The following is a 27,369-nucleotide window of genomic DNA, read 5'->3' as shown; positions in this document are numbered from 1 at the left end:
GAAGATAGTGTAGTCATAATAAATAAAATAAATAAATCTTTAAAAAAAAAGATACATATACATATAATATAACAAAAAGTGCTTCTGGTATATTTTACTATAATCCCTTCCTAATTTTAAACAGTACTTAAATTTTATGTAATACGTCCCACTTTATAGTTAAAAAACCAATAGAATCATGCCAATGTACTAAAAAAAAATCTCAGCATCTTGCATTTGCTTTCCCACGGGCATTAGATGGGTTTGTTTTTAGGCCTTAAACTGTCCCTGTGTTATCTAGGTTAAATGGTGCCTGGAGAGCTTGGCACTGGTTTGTGGCCTGGGGTGGCAACCAAAGAGGAACCACAGTGGCTTTTGTGATAGGAGGGGATAATTATAAGAGTGAATGTGGCAGAGTCATCGTCTTCACAGTGAACACTGAGTCTGGTGGTTGGATGACGCAGATGACTATGGTGTGTATTCCACCTTAATGAAATCCCAAGGAAAATATCAGTTCCACCGCTAATGACAATCGGCTCACAGAATGACTCCTCTGGTTCCTCCCAAGGGCTTACCCTCTGCACGGATCACTCTCTCAGTCAAGTTCATAGTAGTCCCCTGAGGTAGGGGCTGAAGATCTTCTTCTTGGAGGAAAAGAGTGGTTGGATTTTCTTCTCAACGTTCTGTGTTCTAGAACTAGATGACTACCTTACAAAGGCCCCCCCTGTATGTCCACTGATGAAGCTTCTTGTATTCATGAACACCAGGCTAGGAGCACATGTGGAATGTTAGATATGTTCAGTCAATTAGGTCGGAGTGGGTAGAAACCAGCCATCCCTGCCTGAGGGCCTGGGTATCTTCCTCAAAAGGAGGAGTCCATGGTGGAGAGGTTTGCTGTTGGACTCACCTGGCTGAGGCCTCTCCTCAGGACACTTACTCTTCCCACGGCCTTTTCTAAGGCACTGAAGAGAACACTGGTCAGGCTGGAGGAACGCTGGCTTCCCCACTCCCTCTAGTGTCTTGGTACTTTGGGAGATTGTCACAGGGACAAGAGGAAGGTGAGCTGTTGGAAGTGGGTAACCCCTCATGGCTACTCATCCTCTGTGGATCCTTTTGTTAACCAGGTCAACTTCCCCAATGGCTTTTCTCTCTCAAGAATGGTCTGTGTCTGCAAGTGGATGCTTCTTGTCAGAGCAGAGGGAAATGCAACAAATAAACCCAACCTTTTATCTAGTGACCAGGTCATTTTAGCTCTTCCTTTCACAATGTGAATATTTTCTTTTTGTCTCCCACAGCCTTGTTGTGGCTCTGCCTGTTTAACTAAACTACATGCTTTTAGATGAATGTGTGTGTGTGTGAGCATTGTCACACATACTCATGCTTGAATAGGCCAGAGTTCAACATCAGATGTCTTCCTTAGACATACTGCAACTTACTTTTTGAGACAAGGCTGTTAATCTGCATCTCACTAATTCAACTAGGCTAGCTTCCAGTGCGCCCAAAGGATCACCTCTCTCCAGAGGCCACCCCACTCCCTGGGATAGAGTTAGAGGCATGCTCCACCTTGCCTAGATTTTTTACGTGGGTTCTTGGGATCCAAACTCAGGTCCCTAGGCTCAGACAGCAGGCACTTTACCCGCTGAGCCATCTCCCAAATCCCTGTGTTGTCTCTTAAAAACAACTTTAATCAGCCCCTACATTCCTAAGTGTTAAGATAAATGTACAATACATTGTGGCAGTTTATCTGCTTGCCACCATAGTACTTTCAAGGAAATAGCTGGATGTATTAACTGTGCCGCTTACATTTTTTAATTCCTCAAATAAAGGCTTAGCTGTCACTAACTTGAATTTAACTATATTTACCCCCAAAAAAGGAGGCCTTTAAAATTGAAAGAAATAAGCTAAAGTCATACAGTGTGCTCAGGGCGGAGACTAATTACAAGGTTTCAAAACTCCTCAGGTGGCCGGGCTGGTGGCCTGACTCAAATGCAGCTTTCCTAAATTGGGAACAGCTGGGCCTTAGTGCAAGCTAGTATAAGAGTCGCCGGCTCTCCTCAGAAGTAGGAAGTGCCTGTTCATTGGAGCCTGAGTGTGGTGGCTCTTAAAGCAAAGGTGCCCGTCCTCAGCCACGGAAGGTAAGTGTTCCAAGTGGGACCCCTTGGAGCAAACTTGTGTTTGGTAGACATTTCAATGATTGTATCCAGATATCACTCAGTTTCCTGGGGATATTTTACAGTTACCCCCTCCAGGCTACTTCTAATCCCTTTCTGAATGAGACAGGGCAAAGGCTTTGCACATCTTCCCACTCCAATCGTTTGAAGGTTGTTGACTTTGGATACAGTATGTGTCTCAGGATATAGAGGGATAAACTGAGGTGGTGTTATTTTAAATACGTTTTAATACGTTAAATAAATGTGTTGCTTCAGCGACCGTAGTCGCTAAAGGGATCGTTGGTTTTTAGAAAGTTAGAAACTGGACTGTTCTGGAGTACGCTGACAGTAGCGATTCAGGAGTTTTTAATTCCTTTACCTTCTTATTTTGTATTTCTGAGATGGTTTCACACCCTTTCGCTTGGGCCGAACTGGAACTTACTATAGTCCCAGGTGGCTTTAAGGTCACAGTACTCCTCCTGCCTCAGTCTCTTGAATGCTGTCATTAGAAGTATGAGCCACCATGCCCTGCTATTATTCCGTTTTCTTAGAGAAGATCCAGTATCAGGAAGGAGTGGTGTGGTCTCCGAGGAGGTTCTGGTGTATTATGACTTCAAGTTAGCAACTTGCGAAGTGTTTGAAATGTTAAGTCCTGGCTTTATTGGAAGGAATTAACTGGGGGGTTGATTGTTAAGATGTTCTTATCTGTGCTGACATCAGCTCAAAGAGAGACAAACATCCCAAGATTAAACCGTCTAGTACCTTATAAATAAATTCAATCTCAGTATCCTTGACTGTATTCTAAGGATATCTTTGCAAAGCAGGCACCTTTAGGATTGGTTTCCTTACCTTGACTATGTTTATGTTTTAAATGGTTGGTAATTACACAAGCCATTTCTGACCTCCTTTTGTCTCGTTCATAGAAGGGACAATACCATCCTCTGTGGGAAGGAGAACCAGCTTCCTTGTGGTGACTACACAGCAGACCAGAAGGCCACCGTCTACGATTCATATCAGCACACACAGTCTATCCTAAGAGTCCATGTTGATCTTGGAAGTAGAGAGGTTTAAAAGAAGTTCCCACAGAAACCAAGAGCCTTACCATCTCCTTTAGCTCCGAAGGCTGGCGGACAATGGATATCATAGAGACAGCAAAACTTGAAGGTCATTTGGAAAGTCAAACCAACAACTCTACCAACACTTACACAAGCCCCACTGAAGCTGTAGAAGAGGAGGACAAAAATGGCAAGGGTAAACCCAAGACCTTATCCAACGGGCTACGAAAGGGTGCCAAGAAATACCCGGACTACATCCAGATTTCCATGCCCAATGACTCCAGGAACAAGCTTCCCCTAGAGTGGTGGAAAACAGGCATTGCCTTTGTGTACGCTCTCTTCAACCTTATCCTGACAACAGTCATGATCACCGTTGTGCACGAGAGGGTCCCTCCCAAGGAACTCAGCCCTCCACTCCCAGACAAGTTTTTTGATTACGTCGACCGGGTCAAATGGGCATTTTCTGTATCAGAAATAAATGGGATGGTATTAGTTGGGCTATGGCTCACCCAGTGGCTCTTTCTGAGATACAAGTAAGTATTGACCGATCAGGCATTTGGGTTTGGGTTTGTTTTGAAAAGAGATGATGGGGCTTTAAAATCAGCTTTCTCTGTTTTCTCATGCGTTTAGTTATACCTAGACATTTGAGGAAAGGAAGGGTAGATGGACAGAGTTGAATAAATGCAGACAGTGTTCCATAAGCAAGCATTGAGTGACCCTGTATGATAGCAGAAGGTGGCAGCAGTCCTGTGGTAGGTGACTCAGTTTACTCATTTGAAGTACAGCGACTGGCTTGCAGTGGTATGATGCCATCGCTTACCTCAAGATGCTTGGAAATGTCTTTAATCCCAGCACTCGGGAGGCAAAGGTAGAAGGATCTCTGTGAGTTTGAGGCCAGCCTGGTCTACATAGAGAGTTGAGGACAGCCAGGGCTACATAGTGTCTTTAAAAAAAAGCTAGGAAGCCTAATGTGTTGGCAAGTGCAGCGGGGAGTAGAATTGGTCGGCAGTTTTAATTTATTATGGGAGGACCGGTCTGCTGTCAACAGCCTGCTTTGAGTTTATATCTGTTCAAAAGTTCTTAAGCATTCTTTCCTTTCACGTACTTTTCCTGACAGGCTCAAAGTAACAAGTGTTTGTTTAAGAAGCTGAATTGGCAGCTGGGTTTTGGTGGTTTGGGTTTTGGATTTCTCAAGTAGAGTCGTCCTCTCTGCTCTCTTCTTGGCACATGGAGGAGAGCATGGCTCGGTAGTCTAGCCCCTGTACTCCCCAGCCTGTGTCAGAACAGATCCAACCACGGAGCAGCAAGTCAGGCTTCCCACCTTGAAGATAAGCCAAGAGGTCGGGCGTAGCTCTGGCTTGGTCATTTCTGCTTCTCGGTGTGAATTCTGACTTCTGGCCCACAAAACTGGAGGCCACTCAGTTCTCCTTGTCCTCTCATTTGTCATTTAGGGTGTTTGCTTTCTACTGAGTCCCACAGATTAAATCCCCAAACTACGAGACTGAGCAAAAAAAAATTACCCACAATCTGGGGCTTTAAAGAAATACAAGAGCTCCCTCAATACAGCTTCGAAGTCAAAATTCAAAGTCCGGTGGCGCTCAGAGCTGGTGCCATAAGAATCACTTTTAGAAGAGGTCGAGCTGACAACGTGTTGCTTTTGGTGATTAGAATTCAGCCTGCTTTTCCCAAAGCCTTCCCAAGTACAACCCTGCGGTGGTTTTCTAAACTTGCATGGCAAACAGAAGCCATCCATAAGCAGTTTCCTCATAATGACTTTCACAATGTTTCTTCGACATATTTGGGTAAACAACAGAGCTACCCATTGCCTTTTACGTAGCAGAAATGAATTGCCTCTGCACATATCAGTTATGGCATTCTTTATGCTAACAGCAAGAACATATTTGTCGACCGTTTGTTTTCTAGTTAGTGCCTGGAGTTGACCCTGAACATAGCAGGGCTTGCATAGACTGAGAATGATTACTTTCTCCTTCAGTCGGTGTGTGACGGCCATTCGCAGTCACATCCGTGTGAACAGAGATTTAGTCTAGCGTGCGACTGGATTCCATTCTGCAGTAGAGTCTCCGTCTTGATTGATGTGAGACCTAGCTGTTGTCACTGACTTTCTGTTATCATCTCAAGAGTTCACCATGTCAGAATTCATGGTCATGGGCTGGGCATGTAGTTCGGTAGGAACAATGCTTGATTCACATGCATGAAACCCTGGGTTCAGTCCCCAGCACACCAGAAAAAATAAAATTAAAGGGACAATGGAAAAGCTATACCCTACCCTTCTCTGATCCTTATACACTGATACCAAAATTTCACACTATCTACTGTAAATTATGTGCAATTACTACACACCGATTAAAAAGAAAATATCTATTGAAAACAGTCACTCAAGGGTCACATATGTAGGCCATGTACTTCATACCACTACTAAGATCACAGACAGCACCAATTTGCCATTTCATTTTGGAAGTCGATTTGGACCCTGTATTTTGGTAACTGGCAGAATAATTCTCATGACCTTGCTTTCGATACCCTATCCAAGTAAGAACTCCTAGCTCCTCCCAGCCTCTCTCAATCCTTCCTTTCTTTCCTTCTTGGTGCTGGGACCCAGGACCTCATGCATTCTGGACAAGCCATCTATCGTGGCAATGACTCTCAAGTCTCTTTCTCTTTCAAAATCTATGAGGGAAAAACAGACCCTGGGCAGTTGTTTTTCTCAGTAAGACTTTAGAGTGGATGTTTCACCTACGTTAATTTTCTGTTCTGGGCACAGGACCCTGGAATGAATAGATTTGACTCATAATGCTATCTCCTTCTTTCTTGTCGCTGTCTAATGGCGTAGGACATACTTCAGAGCAGCACTTCTGTGGCGCCTGGGGTTGAATCTCAGAGCGAATTGCTCTCTTTCACTTAACCAAGGAAGAACAGCCAGCACTGTTGACTGCCTTCCCCTTTCTGTACTAAAGAACAAAGCTAGGTGACCAAGGAAATAAGCATGTCTAACTGTCTCAGACCCTCTTCTTTCTCCTCCCTCACCCAGAACCCTGGCATGTTCTTGAAATAGCTATTGGTGGCAGAGAACTAAAATAGATATTTGTACATATTTTAATTAGAAGTCCCAACAGTTACTTGAATTTGACCTTGGTCTGTGTGAGAATCAGTCTCTTGGAGAAAACTTAAAATATCTCCTCATCTCTGAGGCTCCCTGTTACTCAAGAGTCTTCTGGTCAGTGGCGGTTTGGAAACTTTGAAAACTGTGAGGGAGAGAAGCCCACGGAATGAATGCTTTGTGTGTTCTAGAGAAGTTAAAACGAGTAACGGGAGGGGCAGGGGGAGGTAATATATCCCCACTCAATCCCTGCTTTCAGAGCCAGCACTGAGAGACATAACTTCAGAAAGGGGGCTGTCACCGATAGCTGAAACTGAGAGCCCACAGACCCTTTCTGCCCTCACAAGGCAGTCATGCTGTGGGCAAAGCTCTTGGCTTTAGAAGTCAGTGGGCTCATCAGCTTCTGACCATAGCAGGCCTTGGCTGAACGAAGATTCAGTAGAGCTCAGAGCCTCATGGTCAACTCACTGTCTTCACAAAAAAACGAACAGTGAACGGACTTTTTGCCTGCCTCTCTTGACGTGTCTCACTTTTGTTTTCCATTTTAATTTTATTAAACTTTATTTTGATTTTGAGACAGAGGCTGGCCTTAAATTCATTATGTAGCTAGCGTTGACCTGAAACTATTGATCTTCCTCCTTCTGTCTCCCAAATGCTAGGTGTTGGTTTATGCAATATAGGAAATCAAATCAAGGACTTAGTGTGTAAGGCAAATATCCCAGCACCCAAACCACATACCCAGGCCTTTTAATTTTGAGCTGGTACATAAAACACACAAAATTGGATTCCTTAATGAGGCATTATGTATGGGCACTCATGTAAGTGTTTGTTATGTGCTGTTCAAATCAAGTTAAACATGCCTCTCTTTATACACATTTCTTTTTAAAAAGATAATGTAAATTGTATATGTTATTTTTGTACATGGGTGTCTGGCCTGCTTGTTTATCTATACCTGCCTGATGCCCCCAAAGGCCATGTGATCCCATGGAACTTCAGTTACAAAGAGTTGTGAGCTGCCATGGGGATGCTGGGAATCAAAGCTGTGCTCTCAGTGGCCTTAGCCACTGAGCCATCTCTCCAGCTTACCTACCGCTTTCCTAATGGTGAAATATCTAAAGTCCTTCTCATGTATTTTTGAAATATACATTGTTAACAGTAGCCATCTTGCTACCTGGACCATCTCAGCACCATGTCTTGTGCCTAACTGTAACTTACCACCCGTGGATCAACCTTTCCATATCACCCTCCCCCAAACACACAGCTTACCCCAGTCTCTGGTAAACTCTGGTCTTTGTTCAACTTCTTCGAGCCCAACCTTCTTCATTTCGTCTTAGGGTGAGAATTCCTCTGTGCTCGGTTGTCTGTGACTGCCTTACTACGCACAATGATCTCTAGGTTCACCCAACTTGTCACAAATGCCAAGATTGAACTCTTTTCCATGTCTGGATCGTATTATATCACACAGACACATGACATCTTCTTTCTCTATTCATCAGCTTATGGGCACTTAGGCTGTTTCCATTTCGTGGTTATTATAAACACTCCTTTAATAATGTTTCAATAAATAACAGTGCAGTCTTGTTCAGAAGAAGGCAGGCGACACTAGCCAGGGCATGCATTCCCTTTTATTTTCCTTTGCCATTTAAAAATCAATAGTGAATAAGATAATGGCGAGTCAATCCCGTAGTTACTTTGTTCAAAATCCCATTCTCTGAAAACCTCTGGGGTCGGAGAAAACAGTTCATGCCTGAATTGTCCAACTACCTGTGCATGGTCCCAGTTAAAATCTCACTTACATAACTAGTCTCTAATGAGGTGTCACATCTCTCTGTGTATCCAATTATGTAATGTCACCTGACTCATTACATTATTCCTCTGTGGCCATGGCTCACTTGCACCTCTGATGCGTTCTCCAGAGGGTTCTGCTAATCGGCAAGTTGACTGAAAACAGGGAGAAGCTCATTGAATTCTCTGGCAAAGGGAGACGTTTTATTAGGAGAGGAGATGATACAGGCTTTTCATCTTACATTTTCCCTGTCCCCACATCCTTAGGCCTTTCCGGCCCCAAATCACTTAGATGTACTTCAGCTTGTAAATCGTTCTTGGAGGTGAGATTCCAGTCTTGCTATGGAATTATGGGAAAGATAGCTCACAGGCCTTAAAATGTAAAACTGGGGTGTATTTGTTAATTCTACTGAGTACACTGTTTTTAGTTCATTAAACATTGACTTATATTGCATTATGAATACATGGGATCCAGGGCTGATAGCTCACACCTGTAATCCCAGCACTCAGAAGGCTGAGGCTAGACGATCCTGAGTTTGAATATGTAGTGTGGTCCAGGCTAGCCTGGACTAGAGAGAGACCCCACCCCTCCCTCCCCCCATCCCCCCCAGAATAAATAATAACAAGATGCACAGCTAGTAAACTTGTTTCTCCCATCCCTGTGTTTTCTTCAGGTCAATAGTGGGACGCAGATTCTTCTTTATCATGGGAACTTTATACCTGTATCGCTGTATAACTATGTACGTCACTACGTTACCTGTGCCCGGAATGCACTTCCAGTGTGCTCCAAAGGTAAGTCTCCGGGTCCCTCAGAGAGGGATCAGGAAAGCAATTCCAGGCACCCAGCTCATCACACACTCTTCCCTATGATGTCATAGGTATTAGCTGCAACCTAGCCTGTTCCCCAATCTGCTTTAGCTGCACACAGATGTACACGTAGACGTGTATGCATACATCAACATTCATTCTGTGAGGATTGTATGTACCTCCTGGCCACCGTAGTGAACAGAGCACAGCCCCCACCCCCACCCCAAACCTCTTTCAAAGAACAACAAATAATAACTAAATTCATAATGCATCACGTGACGGTAATTCAGGTGATTGTCAGAGGGAAACACTAGGGACTTTGCTATAGAAAGATCAGGGAAAGATGTTTTAAAAAAGACGCTTGGGCAAGAGAGTCAGCCACATGGAAGGGGTGAGGGGTGGGAGCTGCAGGTCAGGAGAACAAGTTATCAGCACTGGGGTCAAGCGGCAGCAGGTAGTGCGCAGGTCAGCAGGCTGGCCTCGGGCTGCAAAGGTCTCACTGCCGTTGAAGAACGTGATCCCCGATGGTTATGATGAACTTGAGGCCCTTGGATGCAGGGCCCATGTTGCAGGTTAGACTGACAGGATGTACTAGTGCCATGGATAGGGCTTGAAAGAGAAAAGTCACGGAGAACTCCATTGGAAAAGTGGAGTAGCCTTCGGCTGCTGTTGAAGCTGTCTGATGTGAAATGAAGTTACGGTTTCCTCACAGGGCATCAGGTCGCAGAAGAGCCATTCTTCACCTCAGACCTCAGTGCACTCTGGCTTATGAAATGGAAACTTACAGATCATGGGCTTCCGGGACCAGGGAAGGAGGGCTAACCTTAGACTTCACTGAGCACTAAGCAGATGTCGAGGGAAGGAAGACAGAGTAGTTCTGGGGAAGCCAGCCATCCCCCTTACCAAACATAGGTGCGGTTTGGGAAGACAGTCATTTCCTAAAGCCATCAAAGCAGTGTCTGTCTGTAATTAAGACGGTGTACAGATTGAATTTAAACACTGGCTGGTTTTGACGGGAACTAATTTGAGACATGAGAGTTCAGTAGCTTTAATGAGCATGTCTGAGTCTTCCCTACGGAACACTATTACTGTGTGTTCAGTGGCGAGGCGGCCACGGCAGAGAGGAGGGCAAACCCTTCCTAGGAATGGATGAGGTTAGCTGGGAAGGGCGACTGATTATAGAGACACAGATTAAAGGTCGCCCTTCACCGGAGAGCTGCAGTTTCCTAAGCCATGTCAGAAAACATGCTGTAGGATAACCATGCCACAGACACTCCTGTCGGAGGGTCCTTGACTAATCACTCACCATGTTCAGTGAGCAGGCCCTCCCCCCAAGGAGCAGGTTGCAGTTGCCTACGAGTTGGTTCTGTAAAACAGACGCATGCATCTCCCTGTCTGGCTGAAAACACCGTGGTGACAGAGAGCAGGAGTCAAAATTGAGTCTAAATTTGTCCTAGCTGCTACTTCCAAGTGCTGCTTTGATGCTTGTGGCCACAGGGCTCTTTGAGAGCTCCCTGTTTCCTGTGTTGGCAAGGCTGTTGAGTATCCTTCAGAGTGAGCAATGACAGATCTTTGCATGCTGAAACCTCTCCCCGTGAGATGACGTCCCTGGCTGGAAACCAGCGACTTGCACAGCTTGTCACTCACAGAGGTCTGGCACCCAGGCTTCTTGCAGTTTGACCATCAGAGTTCTGCCTTATCTAGTCCACGATTTCATTACGTCCACTGTTTACGATTTGCTACACATACCCGTGTGCACGCATGCCAGTGCATGCATCCGCACTTTGGTTTACAGCCAGATGTCTGTTTTCTTACTGTGCCTAGGCAAAAGTTGGCTTAGTTGTGGGAGGATGTCATTTTTCTAAGTCATCTTGTATAGAGACGGCGACATGTCTTTCCCCTGGAAGTTGGCTTTGGGGCTTTGAGGCTGGCTTTCCTTCCCTCACCATGGCTAAAGATGGCCAAAGGGCTTTTCTTTTTCCTCTTTTTAAATCTTTTTTTTCCCTCTCTCATTAATTGAAAAATGTATACAGGTGTATTCTGTGTTTTTTTCCTTTTATCGATAATAGATTTTTCTTTTTATATAACCACTCCCTCAACCCTTTCCAGTTCTTCCCCACTTCCCCTCCCACCCATATCCCCCTTTCTGTCTCTCATTAGAAAACAAGCATGCTTCTAAGGAATATATATATATATATATATATATATATATATATATATATATATATATATATATAATATTGAATACGACAAAAACAGACACATCAGAATAGGACAAAGCAAAGCAAAGCAAACAGATGGAAAGGGGCCCAAGAAAAGGCAAAAGAAACAGAGATAGACACAGAGAACCACTTGTTCGAATATTGAAGAATTCCATAAACACTCAAAACAAGAAACCACAATATATACACAGAAAGGGTGTAGGGGGAGAGAGAGGGAGGGGGAGGAGGGAAAGGAGAGAGGGGGGAGAGGGAGGGGAGAGAGAGGGAGAGAGAGAATGAATGGATTTAACCCTGAACTGGTCATTATGAGATAGGAAACCACCAAAGAAGCCATTTGGTTCCTGTTGGCATCTACTACTGGGCATACAGCCTACCCTTAAGAGGAGTTTGAGCCTGGAGGAGACTAAATCCTTGCTTGCAAGTGGCTATCAGTTGGAGATAGCGTCTATGACGTTAGGGTAGGGCCACACATCCATTTCTCCTTTTGGCTCTAACCTGATACTGACCGCTGCTGGTCCCGTGCATGCAGCCACAGTCTCATGCGTGCATCAGTTCTGCTGTGTTCAGAAGACCTTGTTTCCCTGGTGTTCTCCATCCCTTTGGCTATTGTATTCTTTCTGCCTTCTCTTCTGAACGGTTCCCTAAGCGCCAAGGGGAGGGATTTGATGGAGACATCCCGTTTAGGGCTGAGAGTTCTAAGGTCTCTCGCTCTGCAAATTGTCGAGCTGCGGGCCACAGGGCTTTGCTTAGTGAAAGGACAGTGGTGAAGGTCAGGCTTCTACAGCTTGGACTGCTCTTTATTTCTGTGAGGAGGATGGGAGTCACAGTTGGAGGAATCATTAAGAGTGGGGGCGCCTCTATGAATCTGGGTGTTTTGATTCATGCGGCTTTCTCGGGTTTCTGCAGCTTTGGTTTTATATCCAACAGCCAGCTGCATAGACTGACGTCTGGAAACAAGGAAATGTAGGGAAATAGTGTTGTGTGGTATGTGGTGACTGCGATAGGCCTAGGCAAGATCATCGGGGTCATCCTCCAGTCCCAGTGCTCACTATCCTCCCTTCCCTGCCCAGGCTTGCCCTGTAACTTCCCTCCTTTTCATTCTTTCTTCTCCCAGAGTTCTGTGTAGCATTTTCAAAGCATATTCCCACACTTTGGGGTTACCAGTGATAGGGCTGAAGGGATAAGAAGTTAACAGAGTGGGCCAGTTAGATAGCTTAGCATGTAAAGGCATTTTCTGTCAAGACCAGGGAGCTGAGTTCAATCCCCAGGACCCACAGGACCCAATGATAGAAGGAGAGAATCAATACCCATAGGTTATCATCCCAATTCTACATATCTGCATCTCTCTCTCTCTCTCTCTCTCTCTCTCTCTCTCTCTCTCTCTCTCTCTCTCTCACATACACACACACATACACACACACACACACACACACACACACACACTCAAATAAAAAATAAACAAATAAATAAATGTAACTAACAGGAAAGAAAAGCAAAAAGAGTCTGCTTCTCTATTCAATAACTGTACCCAACAAAAGGCCACCAGAAATCCACGTGCAATGTCTCCTGTTTCCACAGCAGGCACATCCCAAGATGCCCAGTGGACATCTGAACCTGCAGATAGCACTGAACACCATGTATACAGTTTCCCTATGTGTGTGTGTATGTACATATGTGTGTATGTATGTATGTATGTATGTATGTATGTATGTATGTATGTATATATATAATCAAATATGTATGTCTGATCGAATTTATAAACTAGGCACAGCAAAACAATTAAAATGACTAATGATAAAATGAGGAAGATATTAATATATCATAATAAAAGTTAGTTGAAGCTTAAAAACAAAAAGAAAATGTAAACTATTTCTTGGAGCTGTCCACTCGGCATTTTCAGGCTGTAGCCGACTGCAACCAAGACCTCTGAGAGCAAACTGTATATGGGACGAGGGTGGGGACTGTCATACACCAACACTGCTGAACAGAAGGAACACGAAGTTTGACCTAGGAGCCTACTTTATTCAGACCTCGGGGTATCCGACCCCAAGTAGAGAGAGCCTGATGACTTTAAATGTTCCTCCCTTCAGAGATGTGGAGTCGTGACAGGTGGGCAGGGGTGAAATGAAGGGGAATCCGCCCTTTCAGTCTGGGGAGGCAGTGCTTGGGCATCACGTGAGACCTTTTGATTTCTTCTCATTGTGGATGGTTTTGTGCCAGTCTCACGACAGGAAAAGGATGATAGGCAGCTGATAATAAGCAAATAGTTGTATTGTAGCTTTAATGTCCAGGGCATGGTGCTTTATACGATACAGTTGACCAAATGCCTTTCTGAGGAGGCCTGAAGTCAGTCATGTGATGTGTTGGCTTCCCCTAGGGCATTGCCCTTGGACTCCATTGCTCCCTTCAAGGTGAGCTAAGTCACCTGTTACTTGGCAGTCTCGTGAGCTGGATTATTCATTTTTTTTCCACGTTAATATAATGTCTATGATAACCAGCTTTAGCTCACATTTTGAAAGGGTCTGCTTCACAACCCTTCAGGCCTGTGAGAAGGCAACATATGAATGAGTGACAAAGCAAAGGGAGCCAGGAAGAAGAAAAGAGGGATAAAAAGTGTCCCCCAGATCTTCGTGGTTCACCACAGGTAGCCTAAGGCATCCCATAAGGTTCCATATCGTACCCTGTCCTTCCTCCCTCCATCTCTGTCTCCCACCACCACCACAGGTTGGCCTTGAACTCACAGATACCTGCCTGTCTCTGCCTCCATAGTATGAGTGCTGGGATCAAAGGTTTTTGCCACCATTTGGCACTTAAGAGCAGTCTCCTAATAGCACCACCGTGCTACCATGGAAGTAATCCTTAAACACTTGAGAGATGTTTATCTGGATCATAGTAAGGCTGTCCACTCTTAGGGACTCGTTTTGCTTTTGCCACTGAGGCATGCTTGAAGCAAACATTAAAGCAAAATGTCTTAGAAGCCTTCAGTCCCTCGCTATGCTAATAGTTTGGAGTCATTTCTACTTAGTGCTTTAGGAAGCACCAAGCCAACTGTGGTATGCTTGCCTTTTTGCACAGGTCTCTTAGTAACCAAGTAGCATTCTGTGGTAGGTCAGTAATATGTTTTAAATGAGGGTTTTTTCTGGTCCCTAAAGGGAGATGTTTCAGGCAGAGAGTCTGGACAGATGTGGTCCCTTGTTGTACTGGGTGGGATGGTGTTCTACCTGCCTTAAGGCTCTCCCCATCCATCTGTGTATACCTTCCTTTACAATCATGTGTCCATGTGATGGTGTTTGCCCTATCCTAACCACTGGTGTGGCTGGACTGCCTCACTTCAGGGGCCAGGGCTCAGAAGTAGCAGAGCTGAGTACATTGAAGACATGTCACAAACCTGTCCCCAAGGTCATAAATGACTACTCAGTACCAGTCTTCCTGTGTGTCTCTTTCATGTAAAGCACCATGTGATGCCTTCCTGAGTACTTTTCTCAGATACCCTACATTGACTTTTCTGTATTAGGAAGCCCTACAACTGTCCATCCAACCCTCCGTTTCTCTTCTAAATTTTCATGCCTCATATTTTAACTCGCTCTTGCTTGTATGCATGTATGTATAGGAGATAGTTTTTAAGCTACTGCCTGACACTCTTGCCCTAGCCCGTCATTGTTTCTTGGGACAACATTGTGGTTTAGAGAGGCTTCTGGACTCTTGACTCCTGTGGAGACCTAAGATTCCTTGTGATATGCTTTCCCAGTCAAAGTTTTAAAAGCCTTTTGAAAGCTTTGAATCCCTGATCTGTCCCTTCCAACCCTATTTCAATGATGAGGTGAATTTCTTGTGACGGTGTTACCGGCAGACACTAATGGGGCCATATGCACACTCAATGCTACCACTCAATGCAAGGTACTAATAGTGGCAGTGTAGAGCATACTCAGATGGTAATGGCCCCAGATCCTCATGTCCTTCTGCCAAAAGGAAACAAAGTCGCTCTGATCTGCTTTTTAGCACACAGTGGTGAAGTCATTGGTTATTAATATTTTTAAAAGCCTTGCCCAAGGACACACAACACCACTAAAACATATTATTAGTAACATAATGAATAATTTAAAGCATGCCAATAAACCCGACCGACATAGTGAGGAGAATCTAGTTTGAGGAGTTTCCTCTTGAAATATTTGACTTTTTATGCTACAAGGAAAATTTTAAAAAGGTAAACAGCACAGCTTGATGGCTTTCCCAACTGAAGCATGATTTCGAGCACCTTGTAAACATCCCTGTGTGTCTTCTGTCCCTCAGCTCAATGGAGACTCTCAGGCAAAAATACAACGGATTCTCCGGTTGCTTTCTGGTGGTGGATTGTCCATCACGGGATCACACATCCTGTGTGGAGACTTCCTCTTCAGCGGCCATACAGTTGTGCTGACACTTACTTACTTGTTCATCAAAGAATGTAAGTAACCGTTCATTCCTCCCTGAACTGACTGCTGTGGTGCGCGGGGTCCAGGGGCCTTGACAGGGATGGGCTCCCTGTGCTGCTGGGATTGGATTCTGAGAGAGAAGGATGTAAACACTCCATGCACGCATGCGCTTTATCATTCCACCTAACACATAGGCACTTTATCTTGCCACATAGTCATGTGACCTAAAGTCTTGTGGGGTTTTTTCTTTCTAGCATTTAGCAGGCCCCCAAACATCTCCCTTTCTTCCTTAGTACTTCTCGAGGCATGGAGTTCTTAATATCAGGACTAAGAACAGGTCAAATATGGTATGCATGCCTTTAATCCCAGAGCTTGGGAGGGAGACGCAGGTAGATCTTATGAGTTCAAAGCCAGCCTGGTCTACATAGTGAGTTATAGGCTAGCGGGAGATATAAAGTGAGACTCAAATTTTTTTTCAGGAAGGGGGAATAAAGTAGGAAAAAAATGAAAGGATAACTGTGTTGTAAGAAGACCAGTATGTTCTAGAGACAAGGACAAGTGGCCTTGACTTATTTGCCAGACCCTTGTGTTCTAAGGTTCCCAATGGTTCATGTGTATCTCCTCAAGTTTATCCATATCTCTTGTCCTACTTAATTCCTGTGTCATCATCTCCCAGCATCCTCTGCAGCACTAGGGCATCTTGTAGAACATCTCCTCCTTAAGAGACAGGCAGGCAAGAAATTGAAATCTCTTTCCAAATGAATACAATGAGTTCCCATGATGTAAAGCCCTTCCATTTGTGGTAGTTTGTTGTTTTAATGTTTCTAGTAGTTAACTTTTTCCTCTTCCAACAAGGCCACACCCCATATCCTTCCTAAGTAGCATCAAGCATTCAGGTGCAGGAGCCTATGAGGGCTGTTCTCATTCAGACCATCATAGTCACAGACCTGCCTCTGAGGGGCTCCCCATCTCTTGCATCCCCCTCCTCTTTTGCTTTTTGTTAATCCAGACAGATTGAGCTCTATATGGAGTTCTTCTCACTTTTTCATTAAAAGCCCAGTGGGCTTCTGCACCTATCCCTTATGTCTGTGTACACTACAGTGTGTTGGAGGATGGGCTACCTTATCTCTTCATAAGCCCCCGGGACTCCTCACTATATTGGTGGCCAAGGTTCTGATATATAATTATTAGTTATGGCATATCTTCTTAATGGTTCTGGCTTTAACTTTTGCCCAAGGCAGTTCCATCCAGAGAAGGTTCATTTTTCTAGGCCATTGGCTCACTCTACAATCTGTACATCATGGGAAACTTACAGAAGATGGGCGTGTAGGTATTACATGTCACGGTAAAGGCACCGTGTGTGGAAATAGTGAAGGGAAGCCGTCCCAGGGAACATAGTATCAATTTATTCAATATCTAAAGAGCTGAGTGAAATGGCATTGTATTGGGGCTGGCTTAGAGTTTCAGAGGTTCAGTCCATTATCATCATGGTGGGAAGCATGGCAGTGTGCAGGCAGGCTTGGTGCTGGAGAAGCCAGGAGTTCTATATCTTGATCCAAAGGCAACAGGAGGAGACTGTGTGCTACACTGGGTGCTGCTTGAGCATATACAAGCCTCAAAGCCCTCTTCCACAGTGACACACTTCTTCCAACAAGGCCATACTTACACCCATAGGGCCATATCACCTAATGATGCCACTCATTCAAACACGTGAGTCTATGGTGGCCATTCCTATTCAAACCCCCACAGTAAACTTCAAATTTGTCGAGAGACCAACAATAAGGCAAGGAACAACTGAGGAACACACTTGACCTCTCCAGCCTATACAGACATACACATGAGCATGTGCACACATGCAACACACACACACACACACACACACACACACACACACACACAAAGAAGGAAGCAAAAGAGAAAGAGAAGTCCATTCAAGTTGTCTGATTTTACAGGACGGTCAATTTATTAATAAACAAGGCTTTGTTCTCACCATTCTTGCTTTCCCTTAAAAAGAAAAGTAGAAAAGCACGTTGGAATTGAGTGTATATACAATATGGAGTGACTTTTCTCCCATGATGTGATTTTTTTAAGTTGTATAAATTTATACATGTCATGGGAAAAATAGAGTTTTTCCAACAACTTTTGATGCCAAATAAAATGTCAGATCTGTCCTACCTAACCTAAGTTCAGCTCTAACCCTGGCCCTTGTTGGAAACAGGGAGCTCCGTGTATTCACCTGCCCTGTAGTCACCGGCTGAGTCATGCTTGGCTTGTTTCCCTAAGTAAGCTGTGGCTCTGTGATCCCCTTGGAAAGTCTGCTTCTGAAAGTTATGCCGCCTATACGTGACCACTCTCCTGCCTTCCGATCATTCAGATCTTCCCTTGTTAGTGCTCTTGTTGAAAGTGCATTCAAATTCAGTTGGGAGAGCGTACTGGACCAGGACTGTTTCGTGTGTTAATGTGAAAGGCTGAATTGGACCAACATGCTCGCTGGAGCTTGGATTCTTTAAAAATCGTGCCTGCAGACGCCAGCCATGGCTGTTAATACCTTATCATCAGTAGTGCTTGCCACGGAACTGAGTCCAGCTCTGCTGAGATCTCGAACACAGACCAATGCAGTCCCTTTGTTGGGACTGCTTGACGCTATCCCTCTAGCTAGAATGAGCAAACAAACAGGGTTCCCACTGGCCATTTTGATTTCAAAATAGCTTCTCCTGGCTGGATGTGGATAGTCTTAGCTCTAAGGACTCTGAAGCAGGAGGATTGTTAGTTTAAGGCTGGACTGGGTTACATCGTTGAGACACTTTCTCAAAACCATAAATAGCAGAAAAAAATAAAATATCTTATTCCTGGTGGGGAGAGAGAGGACAGTGGGTTGTGGTCTCAACATAGCATCATATAAAATGCATTTTCGTAGAACACATGAGGGTTTCCCAGAATTCCTTGGGGGGGAAAACATTTTCAATGCTGCCAGTAGTAAAATAGCCATTCCGGCCCCTTAGCTACTGCTCACCCATTTCAGCTCTACCTCTGGTGATTCGTGATGCAGAATAGTTGTACTGTGCCCAGCTTGAGCTGTTAATAAGTCCCCAACAGCTTACATGCAGAAAAGTAGGTCAGATGTGAAACTTCAGGGGGACTGGGGCCAGGGGACTGGAGGGTGCATTTAGCTTCCTCAGAGTTGCCTCAGTTTTCAGTGTCCTAATTCAATAGCCACTGGGCTGCACTGGGCCCCTGAAGCCTCTCCTGGCTTATAAATCCTGGGATTCTGTGAGTTATCTTGGAGAATGTAGGAGCGGGTTGATGTAATTAAGAACTGATGGGGAACAACACGAAATGAGAGAACACAATACAGGGTTATGGTTCAACTTGGGACTCACACAACCATTGAGGTTTGGTTTGTTGTTGTGTATTATGATGCTAAATTCTATAGGGAAAGGTCTAGACCTACGAGCGACTTCTCCTCTTTACAAGCTCTGTTGTGCAAACCTTGTTCCTTGATTTAAAAACTACTGGTTAGAAAAAATTGGCCACAGCCAATTACTGGAGGGATTAGAGGTAGGTGGGTTGGAGTGACCCTGGTTGGAGGAGAGAGAGGAAAGAAGGGGAGGATGAATGAGAGAGAAGAGGAAGCTGCCATGAGGGGAGACGACCCTGAGCACATGGCCAGGAGAGACTGCAAGTATCCGGGGTACACTGCTGAGGAGGTAGCCAGGCCAGCAGTTAGAAGATTGGATTAGGGTTAACCCCAGTAACTGTCAAAGCCAAATAAAAGAATCATAAGTCTGAGTCTCATTTATTTTAAACTAGCTGGAGATAAGTTTAAACTGGTCGTACCACACAGAACTGGAACTGTTTTTTTGTTTGTTTGTTTGTTTTTTGTTTTTTGTTTTTTTTGTTTTGTTTTGTTTTTCCTTTTCTTTTTTTCGAGCTGGGGACCGAACCCAGGGCCTTGCACTTGCTTGGCAAGCGCTCTACCACTGAGCTAAATCCCCAACCCCTGGAACTGTTTTACCAACAACCACTTTGTGCACCAACAATAACCCTGTAGGTCGTTGTCTGCAGTTGTGGGGAGTCAGCCTTTTACCCTTCGCTCTGCCGCCATTTCTTTTTTTTTTTACAGTTGAGCACGTATGTCGCTATGAATGTAAACAGTGTTTAATATGAAATTGATTTCAGTTTATTAGATCATTAATCTTTTATTGGGAGCCAGTAAAGCTTTAAAGCAGAAAGAAAAGGAACAGTGCCAGATGGCCAGATAACCAGGGGCAGGCTGCTGCCTCGGCCATGTCTGTCATGTACACTTACGACATAAGGACCAGTTGGGGCCGTGACCGCGTTATCTCTATGCATGCCAGGGTTCTCTCCCAGTTGGTCAGTGGTCAGCAAGAGGCCAAGAAACCAGAGCTTTCCCTGGGAGAGCTGCACCATGCTGTCAGCAATGGTATAATGGCCCCGAATCAACTCTTTTTTTTTTTTTTAAAGATTTTATTTATTTCATGTATGTGAGCATACTGTAGCTGTCTTCAGACACACCAGAAGAGGGCATCAGATCCCACTGGATCCCAGATGGTTGTAAGCCACCATGTGGTTGCTGGGAATTGAACTCAGGACCTCTGGAAGAGCAGTCAGTGCTCTTAACCGCTGAGCCATCTCTCCAGCCCCCCGAATCAACTCTTGCTTGCCACAGTGACATTCCCTACCACAGATACCCACATGAGGAGATTAAAGCAAACTTAAGCCATCAAAATAGCCCTTCTTTCTAAATTTGTCCCCTTATTTTCATAGACCTTTTTTGGGGGGCGGGGGGCTTATTATTTCTCTTTCCAGTGGAGATCATGTTTGTGAGCTAGTGTGAGCCAATTCTAACGAACCTAATAATAAGCCCATTCTCTTCCTCATTGAGTAGATGATTGAAGGTGGGCAAGCTCTAGACTATCTCAATGCCCATCAACCCTCTGAGGGTGACTGTCGTACATACTAATGGGATTCGCTCTGCCCTCTCTCTGCCTGGGGAAACTGAGGCAGTTCACTGACAGTGAGGTTATTGGGGCAACTGTAAGACGTAGCTCAGTGGGAGGACGTAAGACCCTAGGCTCCATCCCCAGACCCCCATCAGTCAGTCAGTCTGTCCATCCATCCACCTCTGGAATCTTGTCGACTCTGCTCTCTCCCACCGTGCAGATTCACCTCGTCACTTCTGGTGGTACCACTTGGTCTGCTGGCTGCTGAGCGCCGCTGGGATCGTCTGCATCCTCGTGGCGCACGAACACTACACGGTCGATGTCATCATTGCGTATTACATCACAACACGGCTGTTTTGGTGGTACCACTCCATGGCCAATGAAAAGGTGAGAGCCTCGAAGATCCTCGGGTGAGGATTGTCTGTCGTTCATGTGCCGGGTGTGTGTGTGTGTGTGTGTGTGTGTGTGTGTGTGTGTGTGTGTGTGTGTGTGTATGGGAAGGACTGCTGTTGCCACCCAGCTGTATGGTTTGGTCAGTTCAGTTAAACCTACTGTCGCTGCTGCCTATTTTAAAGGCAGCAGCAGGGCTGGAGAGATGGCTCAGTGGTTAAGAGCACCGACTGCTCTTCCTGAGGTTCTGAGTTCAAATCCCAGCAACCACATGGTGGCTCACAACCATCTATAATGGGATCTGATGCCTTCTTCTGGTGTGTCTGAAGACAGCTGCTACAGTGTACTCATATATAATAAATAAATAAAATATAAAAAATAAATAAATAAATAAAGGCAACAGCAAAGAGCTCCACAAGCATACATGCTTTGTGAGGATTGCAAACGCTGTAAAATTACACACAGTGTGCCTTGCCAGTTCAGCTGGCTTAAACCAGAGCTGAAGGCCTATATACTAACGGAGAACTTAAGAACCCTCTCATAGAAGCATTAGGGTGCAGCTTGGTAATAAATATCCCCTGCCTCACTGCTTATATTTTGGGGTGATCAGTAGTAGAGCCTCTGTCTTCTGTTCTCCTTTCTGCTTCAAGAGGGCCCCCCTTATTCACCCATTCATCCTTACAGTGTTTACTCAACTGTCACCGCCCCCCCCCCTTACTGCCATTCTGGGAAGCTCCTCATTTTTCTTCTTCTCTCACTTTGAGCCCAAGGTTGCTTCATCATTCCCCACCCCACCCCACAACCATCAAAGGCTTTTCTAACCTTGGTCTGTGTACCATGATTTATCTTGGAATAGATTTCCCCGTGGTGGTGGTGGTGGTGGTGATGTGATGTGCTCTGTGTGTGTGGTGTGTGTGGTGTGTGTGTGTGTGTGTGTGTGTGTGTGTATGTGTGGGTGTGGTGTGTGTATGTGTGTGTATGTGTATGTGAGTGTGTGTGTGGTGTGTGTATGTGTATGTGAGTGTGTGTTTGTGGTGTGTATGTGTATGTGAGTGTGTGTGTGTATGTGTATGTGAGTATGTGTGTGTATGTGAGTGTGTGGTGTGTGTGTGGTATGTGTGTGTGTGGTATGTGTGTATGTGTGTATATGAGTGTGTGTGTATGTGTGTGTGTATGTGTGTGTGTGTGGTGTGTGGTGTGTGTGTATGTGTGTGTGTATGTGTGTGTGTATGTGAGTGTGTGTGTGGTGTGTGGTGTGTGTGTATGTGAGTGTGTATGTGTATGTGAGTGTGTGTGTGGTGTGTGGTGTGTGTGTATGTGAGTGTGTATGTGTATGTGAGTGTGTGTGTGGTGTGTGGTGTGTGTGTATGTGTGTGTATGTGAGTGTGTATGTGTATGTGAGTGTGTGTGGTGTGTGTATGTGTATGTATGTGTGTGTTGAGTGTGTGTGTGTGTGTGGTGTGTGTATGTGTGTATATGAGTGTGTGTGTATGTGAGTGTGTGTGTGTGGTGTGTGTGTGTATGTGTGTGGGTGTGGTGTGTGTATGTGTGTGTATGTGTATGTGAGTGTGTGTGTGGTGTGTGTATGTGTGTGGTGTGTATGTGAGTGTGTGGTATGTGTGTATGTGTATATATGAGTGTATGTGAGTGTGTGTGTGAGTGTGTGTGAGTGTGTGTGTATGTGTGTGTGAGTGTGTGTGTATGTGAGTGTGTGTGTGTATGTTGAGTGTGTGTATGTGAGTGTGTGTGGGGGTGTGTGTGGGGTGTGTGTGGGGTGTGTGTGTGTGGTGTGTGTGTATGTGTGTATGTGAGTGTGTGTGTATGTGTATGTGAGTGTGTGTGGTGTGTGTGTATGTGTATGTGAGTGTGTGTGTGGTGTGTGTGTATGTGTATGTGAGTGTGTGTGTATGTGAGTGTGTGTGTGTGTGCGCGTGTGTGTGTGTGTGTGTGTGTGTGTGTGTGTGTGTGTGTGTGATCTATAAGCAGTAGATCTGTCATTGCTGAGAGATCTACACAGAACCTTTGGTGTGCACCGGCAGTTGTCCTCTCTTCGGATCCCTTTGTTTCGCTCCCTTGCTCCGTGGCTCACTCTGTGGTACTCTGCTGCTTCTTAAACGTCATTCTAGATGCTTCCTGACACCCAAGCCAATAGCTGTCTCCATCTTTCTTCTCGAACATGCCCACCCTTCTGAGTTCTCCTCTCAGTCTGGCTTGGCCCTTATATTTGACCACAGCACATCCTGAAAACACTTCTGCTGAATGCCACATCTATCCCTGAGCCGCCTCCTTGGGGAACTGCAGGCAGAGGTCTCACAAGTCACAGAGGGAAGGACCTGGGGACCAAGGTCAACACAGAGCTGGGGGAAAGGCAGGACAGTAGTTACTGCTGGAGTAGTTCATTTCAGTTCACCTGCTAAGTGACCACTAAAAAAATTAAAAAGCCATGTGATTGAGAAATCTAAACCAGATCCATAAACAATGCCTTCTCTCATTTTGTCTCCCTTTACAGAACTTGAAGGTCTCTTCCCAGACTAATTTCTTGTCTCGGGCTTGGTGGTTCCCCATCTTCTATTTTTTTGAAAAGAATGTGCAAGGCTCCATTCCTTGCTGTTTCTCCTGGCCGCTGTCCTGGCCCCCTGGCTGCTTCAAGTCATCGTGCAAAAAGTATTCTCGAGTCCAGAAGATCGGGGAGGATAATGAGAAGTCTACCTGAGCGGCCGACACGACAGCCGCTTTTCCACCCAAAGAGTCCGTGCTGTAACCAAAGGCACAGCTTCCTATTTATTTTCAGAGAACTGACTGGTGAAACGAAGTGGACCAAATTTTATGCAAAAGATTGGAGCAGTGAAGTATTACCTTTCGGCTTTTTTTCTTCATTCATCCCAAGAAACATATATTTTCCTGTAGCTCTCCATTCAGGGAGGACAAGGCCCCAAGCTGGAGTTCTGCAGAGGCAAAAGAGAACACGCTAAGCCTCTCCTCATCTTCCTTCACTTCCACACTCTTTCCAGATTGCTTTTTTTCCTCCCTTCAAGGTCAGAAGAGTTTGCTAATGTTTTGAATAAAATGTCCGGATATATACAGCCACTGTGTAAATACAGTCAGTTGGTGATGGGAGTGGGTTTCCACCACGGAGCTTAGTGAGGGTGACCCATAGGCGGGTCAAGGTCACGCACCCTTAGTTTCTGCCCCCTCTTGGGGAAGGTTAGGGTGATGTCTGGTATCCCCTACCCTTCCCCCCAACCCTGTACACTATGCATGACTTTTATTGTTTTTTTTTTAACCTGGTAATTTTATTTTTTAAAGAAGGAGTGTTGCAAGGATGTGTGAAAATGACACACCCGTGGGTTTTTGTGGATTTTTCCACTTTTGAGTGTCCGTGGCAGATACACAGGAAGCAGGGGGCTTTTCCTGCTATACACATTAGGTGCCGCCCAGGGCTTGTTAACCGCACCAGCACAGGCTGAAACACGAGTGTGAACGGATGTTCACACTGCAGAACGAGCTTGTGCTCCCCTGCTAGCTCGGCCTGGCCATGATGTGTTTCTTCTTAGAACCTAGAGAAACATCCTATGGAAACAGTTTCTTTTCAGTTACTTTGGTGCATCGCAGGGAGCACAAGATGGATCCTGAAGGTTTTCTGTTTCCCTGCCTTTTAGCAAGACACCCCCAAGCGCTCCTTAGGGCACATACCACCACAGAGCGATTTCACTTCACCCTGTGCGCAGAACACATGGTGCTGCACTTAAACGTGCCGCTGGCATCAGCTCTCAACTACAGCCACATAGGAACTGGGGACAACCGTCTTTCGGTGAAAAGCTGGATCTCTAAGGTCTGGTGGATTTAAGAACATCTGATTCAGTTAGAAGGTTAACTCAGTGCTGGGACACCTTTGCGTAGTGCCTGCCTAGACTGCTTAACTACTGGAAGATTAGTTTGTGGAACTTCTAGATAAAGGTCTACAGTTTGACAGCATGGGGAGGAGTGACCCAGTGAGAGGCAGTAACACTCACGTAGACATGGGCTAGAGAGCATCCCTGGGTTTACCCCTGTAAGCTAGTCAGCCTTGATTATTCAAAATTAAACTCTACATTGCTTGGGGGGAAAAGCACAATACAGATCTGTTCAGAAGGGCCATTGTCTTCTGGTGCTATAATTCTGTGTGTGTGTTCAAGGTGTCTCTTTCTGTGTTACTGGGTTAGTAAAGGATAGGGCACTAAATTCAAAGATGTGAGAGTAAGATTTAAATCCGTCTATCCTCCCGAGAGCAGAGACACTGAATATCTTTGGCAGACTTTGAAATGCAGGGATTTTTTTTCAAGTATTTTCACTGAGTAAGCCAATAATTAATACATACCCGTTTTACCTTGTACTAGACAGTTCTGTACAACTTCTCGCGTGTTCATTTCCTCAACTCTGTGTTAGAACAAAGTGTTTTCCTCTGAACACTAATTTAACTTCTGGGTCTGATTATGAGAGAATCCTTTGCCACTGAAACCTGGTCTTTGCCCTGTGATTCTCTCATTGAAACAGAACGCCCGAGAACCTTATCCAGCTGTGGCTAAGATTCTCATGCTTCTTCAACCAAGGAAAACGCTTAAACATTATTGCTTTTCATGTTGATTGCTGGGAGCCCTTCAAACAGTAACCCTTGCCTTTACTCAAGTAAGCCAGGCTATCAGAAACAATACCATCACTTTCTAAAGGTTTGAAAAAGAAAAACATGAACCTTGTGTGGCCCCTAGTGTTCCCTGGTCTTGTATGTGCTGTGATTCTCTAATAGACGCTGATGAGGGAGCATGTGGCTTGAAAACAAGAGAGGGAAATGTCAAAGTTTCAAGATGACTACTCATTGCCATGTAGGAAAATACGTTTGAGACTTCCCTCAGCATGCCATTCTGGGATATAAAATAGTCTCATCTCACTGTGTAGCCCAGCTTGACCTCCATCTTTCCAGCCCTCCTGAGTCCTGGGACTGCAGGTGTGTGTGGCCATACCTACCCAGCCAGAGCAGGAAATGATAACACAACCTTTCTTTGCCCATTAGGATGGAGCTCTGACCCATTATCTGTGTCTTTGTGAGCCTGGGCTCCTGTTGGAAGGCTTCCTGTCATATAGTGCTTCTGGAAAATGTCGACAGATGTAGAACACACATGAAATATGCCACATGTCTTTTCTGAACCTTCCCAGTGGGAATGGGGTTCTCTGAAACTTCAGTTTTGAGCTCCTCCACTAGATCTGAAAAAGAAAGTACCCTCCTCCCCAGTTCCTCCTGAGCGAATCGTGACCATCTTTGTGTTTGCTGGCATCATAGGAAGCAGGGTTTTGCTGGGGACAGATGGCTGGCTGAGAGTCAACTCTTGAAATCTCCGGGCAGGTTTGTGCCCATCAATTCCCCGCTGTGTTGCCAGCGCCCCCTTGTGGCAATATGTCACGTCTGAAATGCAAATGCCACTTTAAGACTAGTTTCAAGGTTTCTCGAAAGTTTATTTGTCAGGCTTTTTGTTGTTGCTGTTTTTGCTCTGGTTTTCTTTTTGTTTGTTTTTTTGTTGTTGTTGTTGTTGTTGTTGTTTTGTCTTGTTTTTGTTTTTGTTTTGCCAAAAGTTGAAAGTTTCTTGGGAGAGGAGGTATTTTAAAGACATTCTCATCCTTCCGGAAGGGAAAGTGCTCCAAATCTGGATCAAAGAAAGTTTGAAGGTCATGTTTACCTCTTGTATCACAATCATTCATGTCTACTCCAAAACTACAGACTTTGTTTACTTCAAAACCCAAAGTCAACGGCCTCATTTTTATTTATGCACTAGAACTCACCCTCCCGTTTGTAATTGAAAAGTCTTACCTTGTTCCATAAATATTTAAGCATTTTGTTAATAATGTTTTGGTCTTATAAAGCCGATTTAAAAATTAAGCCGATCTTAACACACTCGCCCATCTATAGTTGTAAGGAAGTGTGAGAAGGAATTTCCTTCTTGTTGTTTTTGTTTTGTTTGTTTGTTTGTTTGTTTGAGACAGGGTTTCTCTGTGTAGCCCTGGCTGCCCTGGAGCTCACTCTGTAGACCAGGCTAGCCTTGAACTCAGAGAATCCACTGCCTCTGCCTCCTGAATGCTGGGATTAAAGGCACATGCCACCTCCGCCAGGCAAGAAGGAATTTCTTAATAAATGAGTTTACATGTCTAAATCGAGTATAAGTTATATACATTGTGTTGGAACCTTTTCTATGTTTCTGTATAAAGATTTCTGACAATTTTGTTTTTAATGCCATTGTGTTGCGATAATTTAGCTCCTTTGACTCATTTGACAAAATGCATCTTTTATGAAGAAGTACTCTTGACTTTGTTATCTGTATACTGAAAATCATGTCAGAGGTACCCAAAGACAAGTTTTTATACAGATAGACACCTAGTAAGCCCTGGTTTATTACCCACTAACTTACTGTACTATGTTCTCAGTGAATCATGAAGGACAAGAGTGGGCCACTGTAGAATT

At 44.8% G+C, this 27,369-nt stretch overlaps 1 protein-coding gene and 1 long non-coding RNA gene across 17 annotated transcripts in view; one reads left to right on the top strand and one right to left on the bottom strand.

Moving 5' to 3' along the window:
• The window catches only part of LOC108350108 (uncharacterized), a 34,747-nt gene extending 34,058 nt beyond the window's left edge, over positions 1-689 (bottom strand). For 6 of the 8 annotated variants that reach the window (XR_010063949.1, XR_010063950.1, XR_010063951.1 and 3 more), the window contains exon 1: positions 555-689. This is a non-coding gene — a long non-coding RNA (uncharacterized LOC108350108). The remainder of the gene's footprint in view (positions 1-554) is intronic. The other 2 variants (XR_010063946.1, XR_010063952.1) reach the window with 2 other exon arrangements.
• Positions 1-23,965, top strand: part of Sgms2 (sphingomyelin synthase 2) — a 74,144-nt gene extending 50,179 nt beyond the window's left edge. For 6 of the 9 annotated variants that reach the window (XM_039102450.2, XM_039102451.2, XM_017590934.3 and 3 more), the window contains 5 exons: positions 3,053-3,717; positions 8,762-8,879; positions 15,407-15,560; positions 20,713-20,879; positions 23,392-23,965. In XM_039102450.2, coding sequence (XP_038958378.1) covers positions 3,263-3,717; positions 8,762-8,879; positions 15,407-15,560; positions 20,713-20,879; positions 23,392-23,595 — 1,098 coding nt within the window. In that variant the 5' untranslated portion in view covers positions 3,053-3,262 and the 3' untranslated portion in view covers positions 23,596-23,965. Of the gene's footprint in view, positions 1-671; positions 1,038-1,939; positions 2,115-3,052; positions 3,718-8,761; positions 8,880-15,406; positions 15,561-20,712; positions 20,880-23,391 lie in introns of those variants that run through there. The other 3 variants (XM_006233311.5, NM_001014043.1, XM_063281957.1) reach the window with 3 other exon arrangements.
• The last annotated feature ends 3,404 nt before the right edge of the window (positions 23,966-27,369 follow it).

This window comes from Rattus norvegicus, chromosome 2 (genome assembly GCF_036323735.1).
Source record: "Rattus norvegicus strain BN/NHsdMcwi chromosome 2, GRCr8, whole genome shotgun sequence".
In the NCBI taxonomy this organism is placed as follows: Eukaryota; Metazoa; Chordata; class Mammalia; order Rodentia; family Muridae; genus Rattus; species Rattus norvegicus.
The sequence above is the reverse complement of the archived record's forward strand: the minus strand, read 5'-3'. Positions and strand labels throughout refer to the sequence as shown.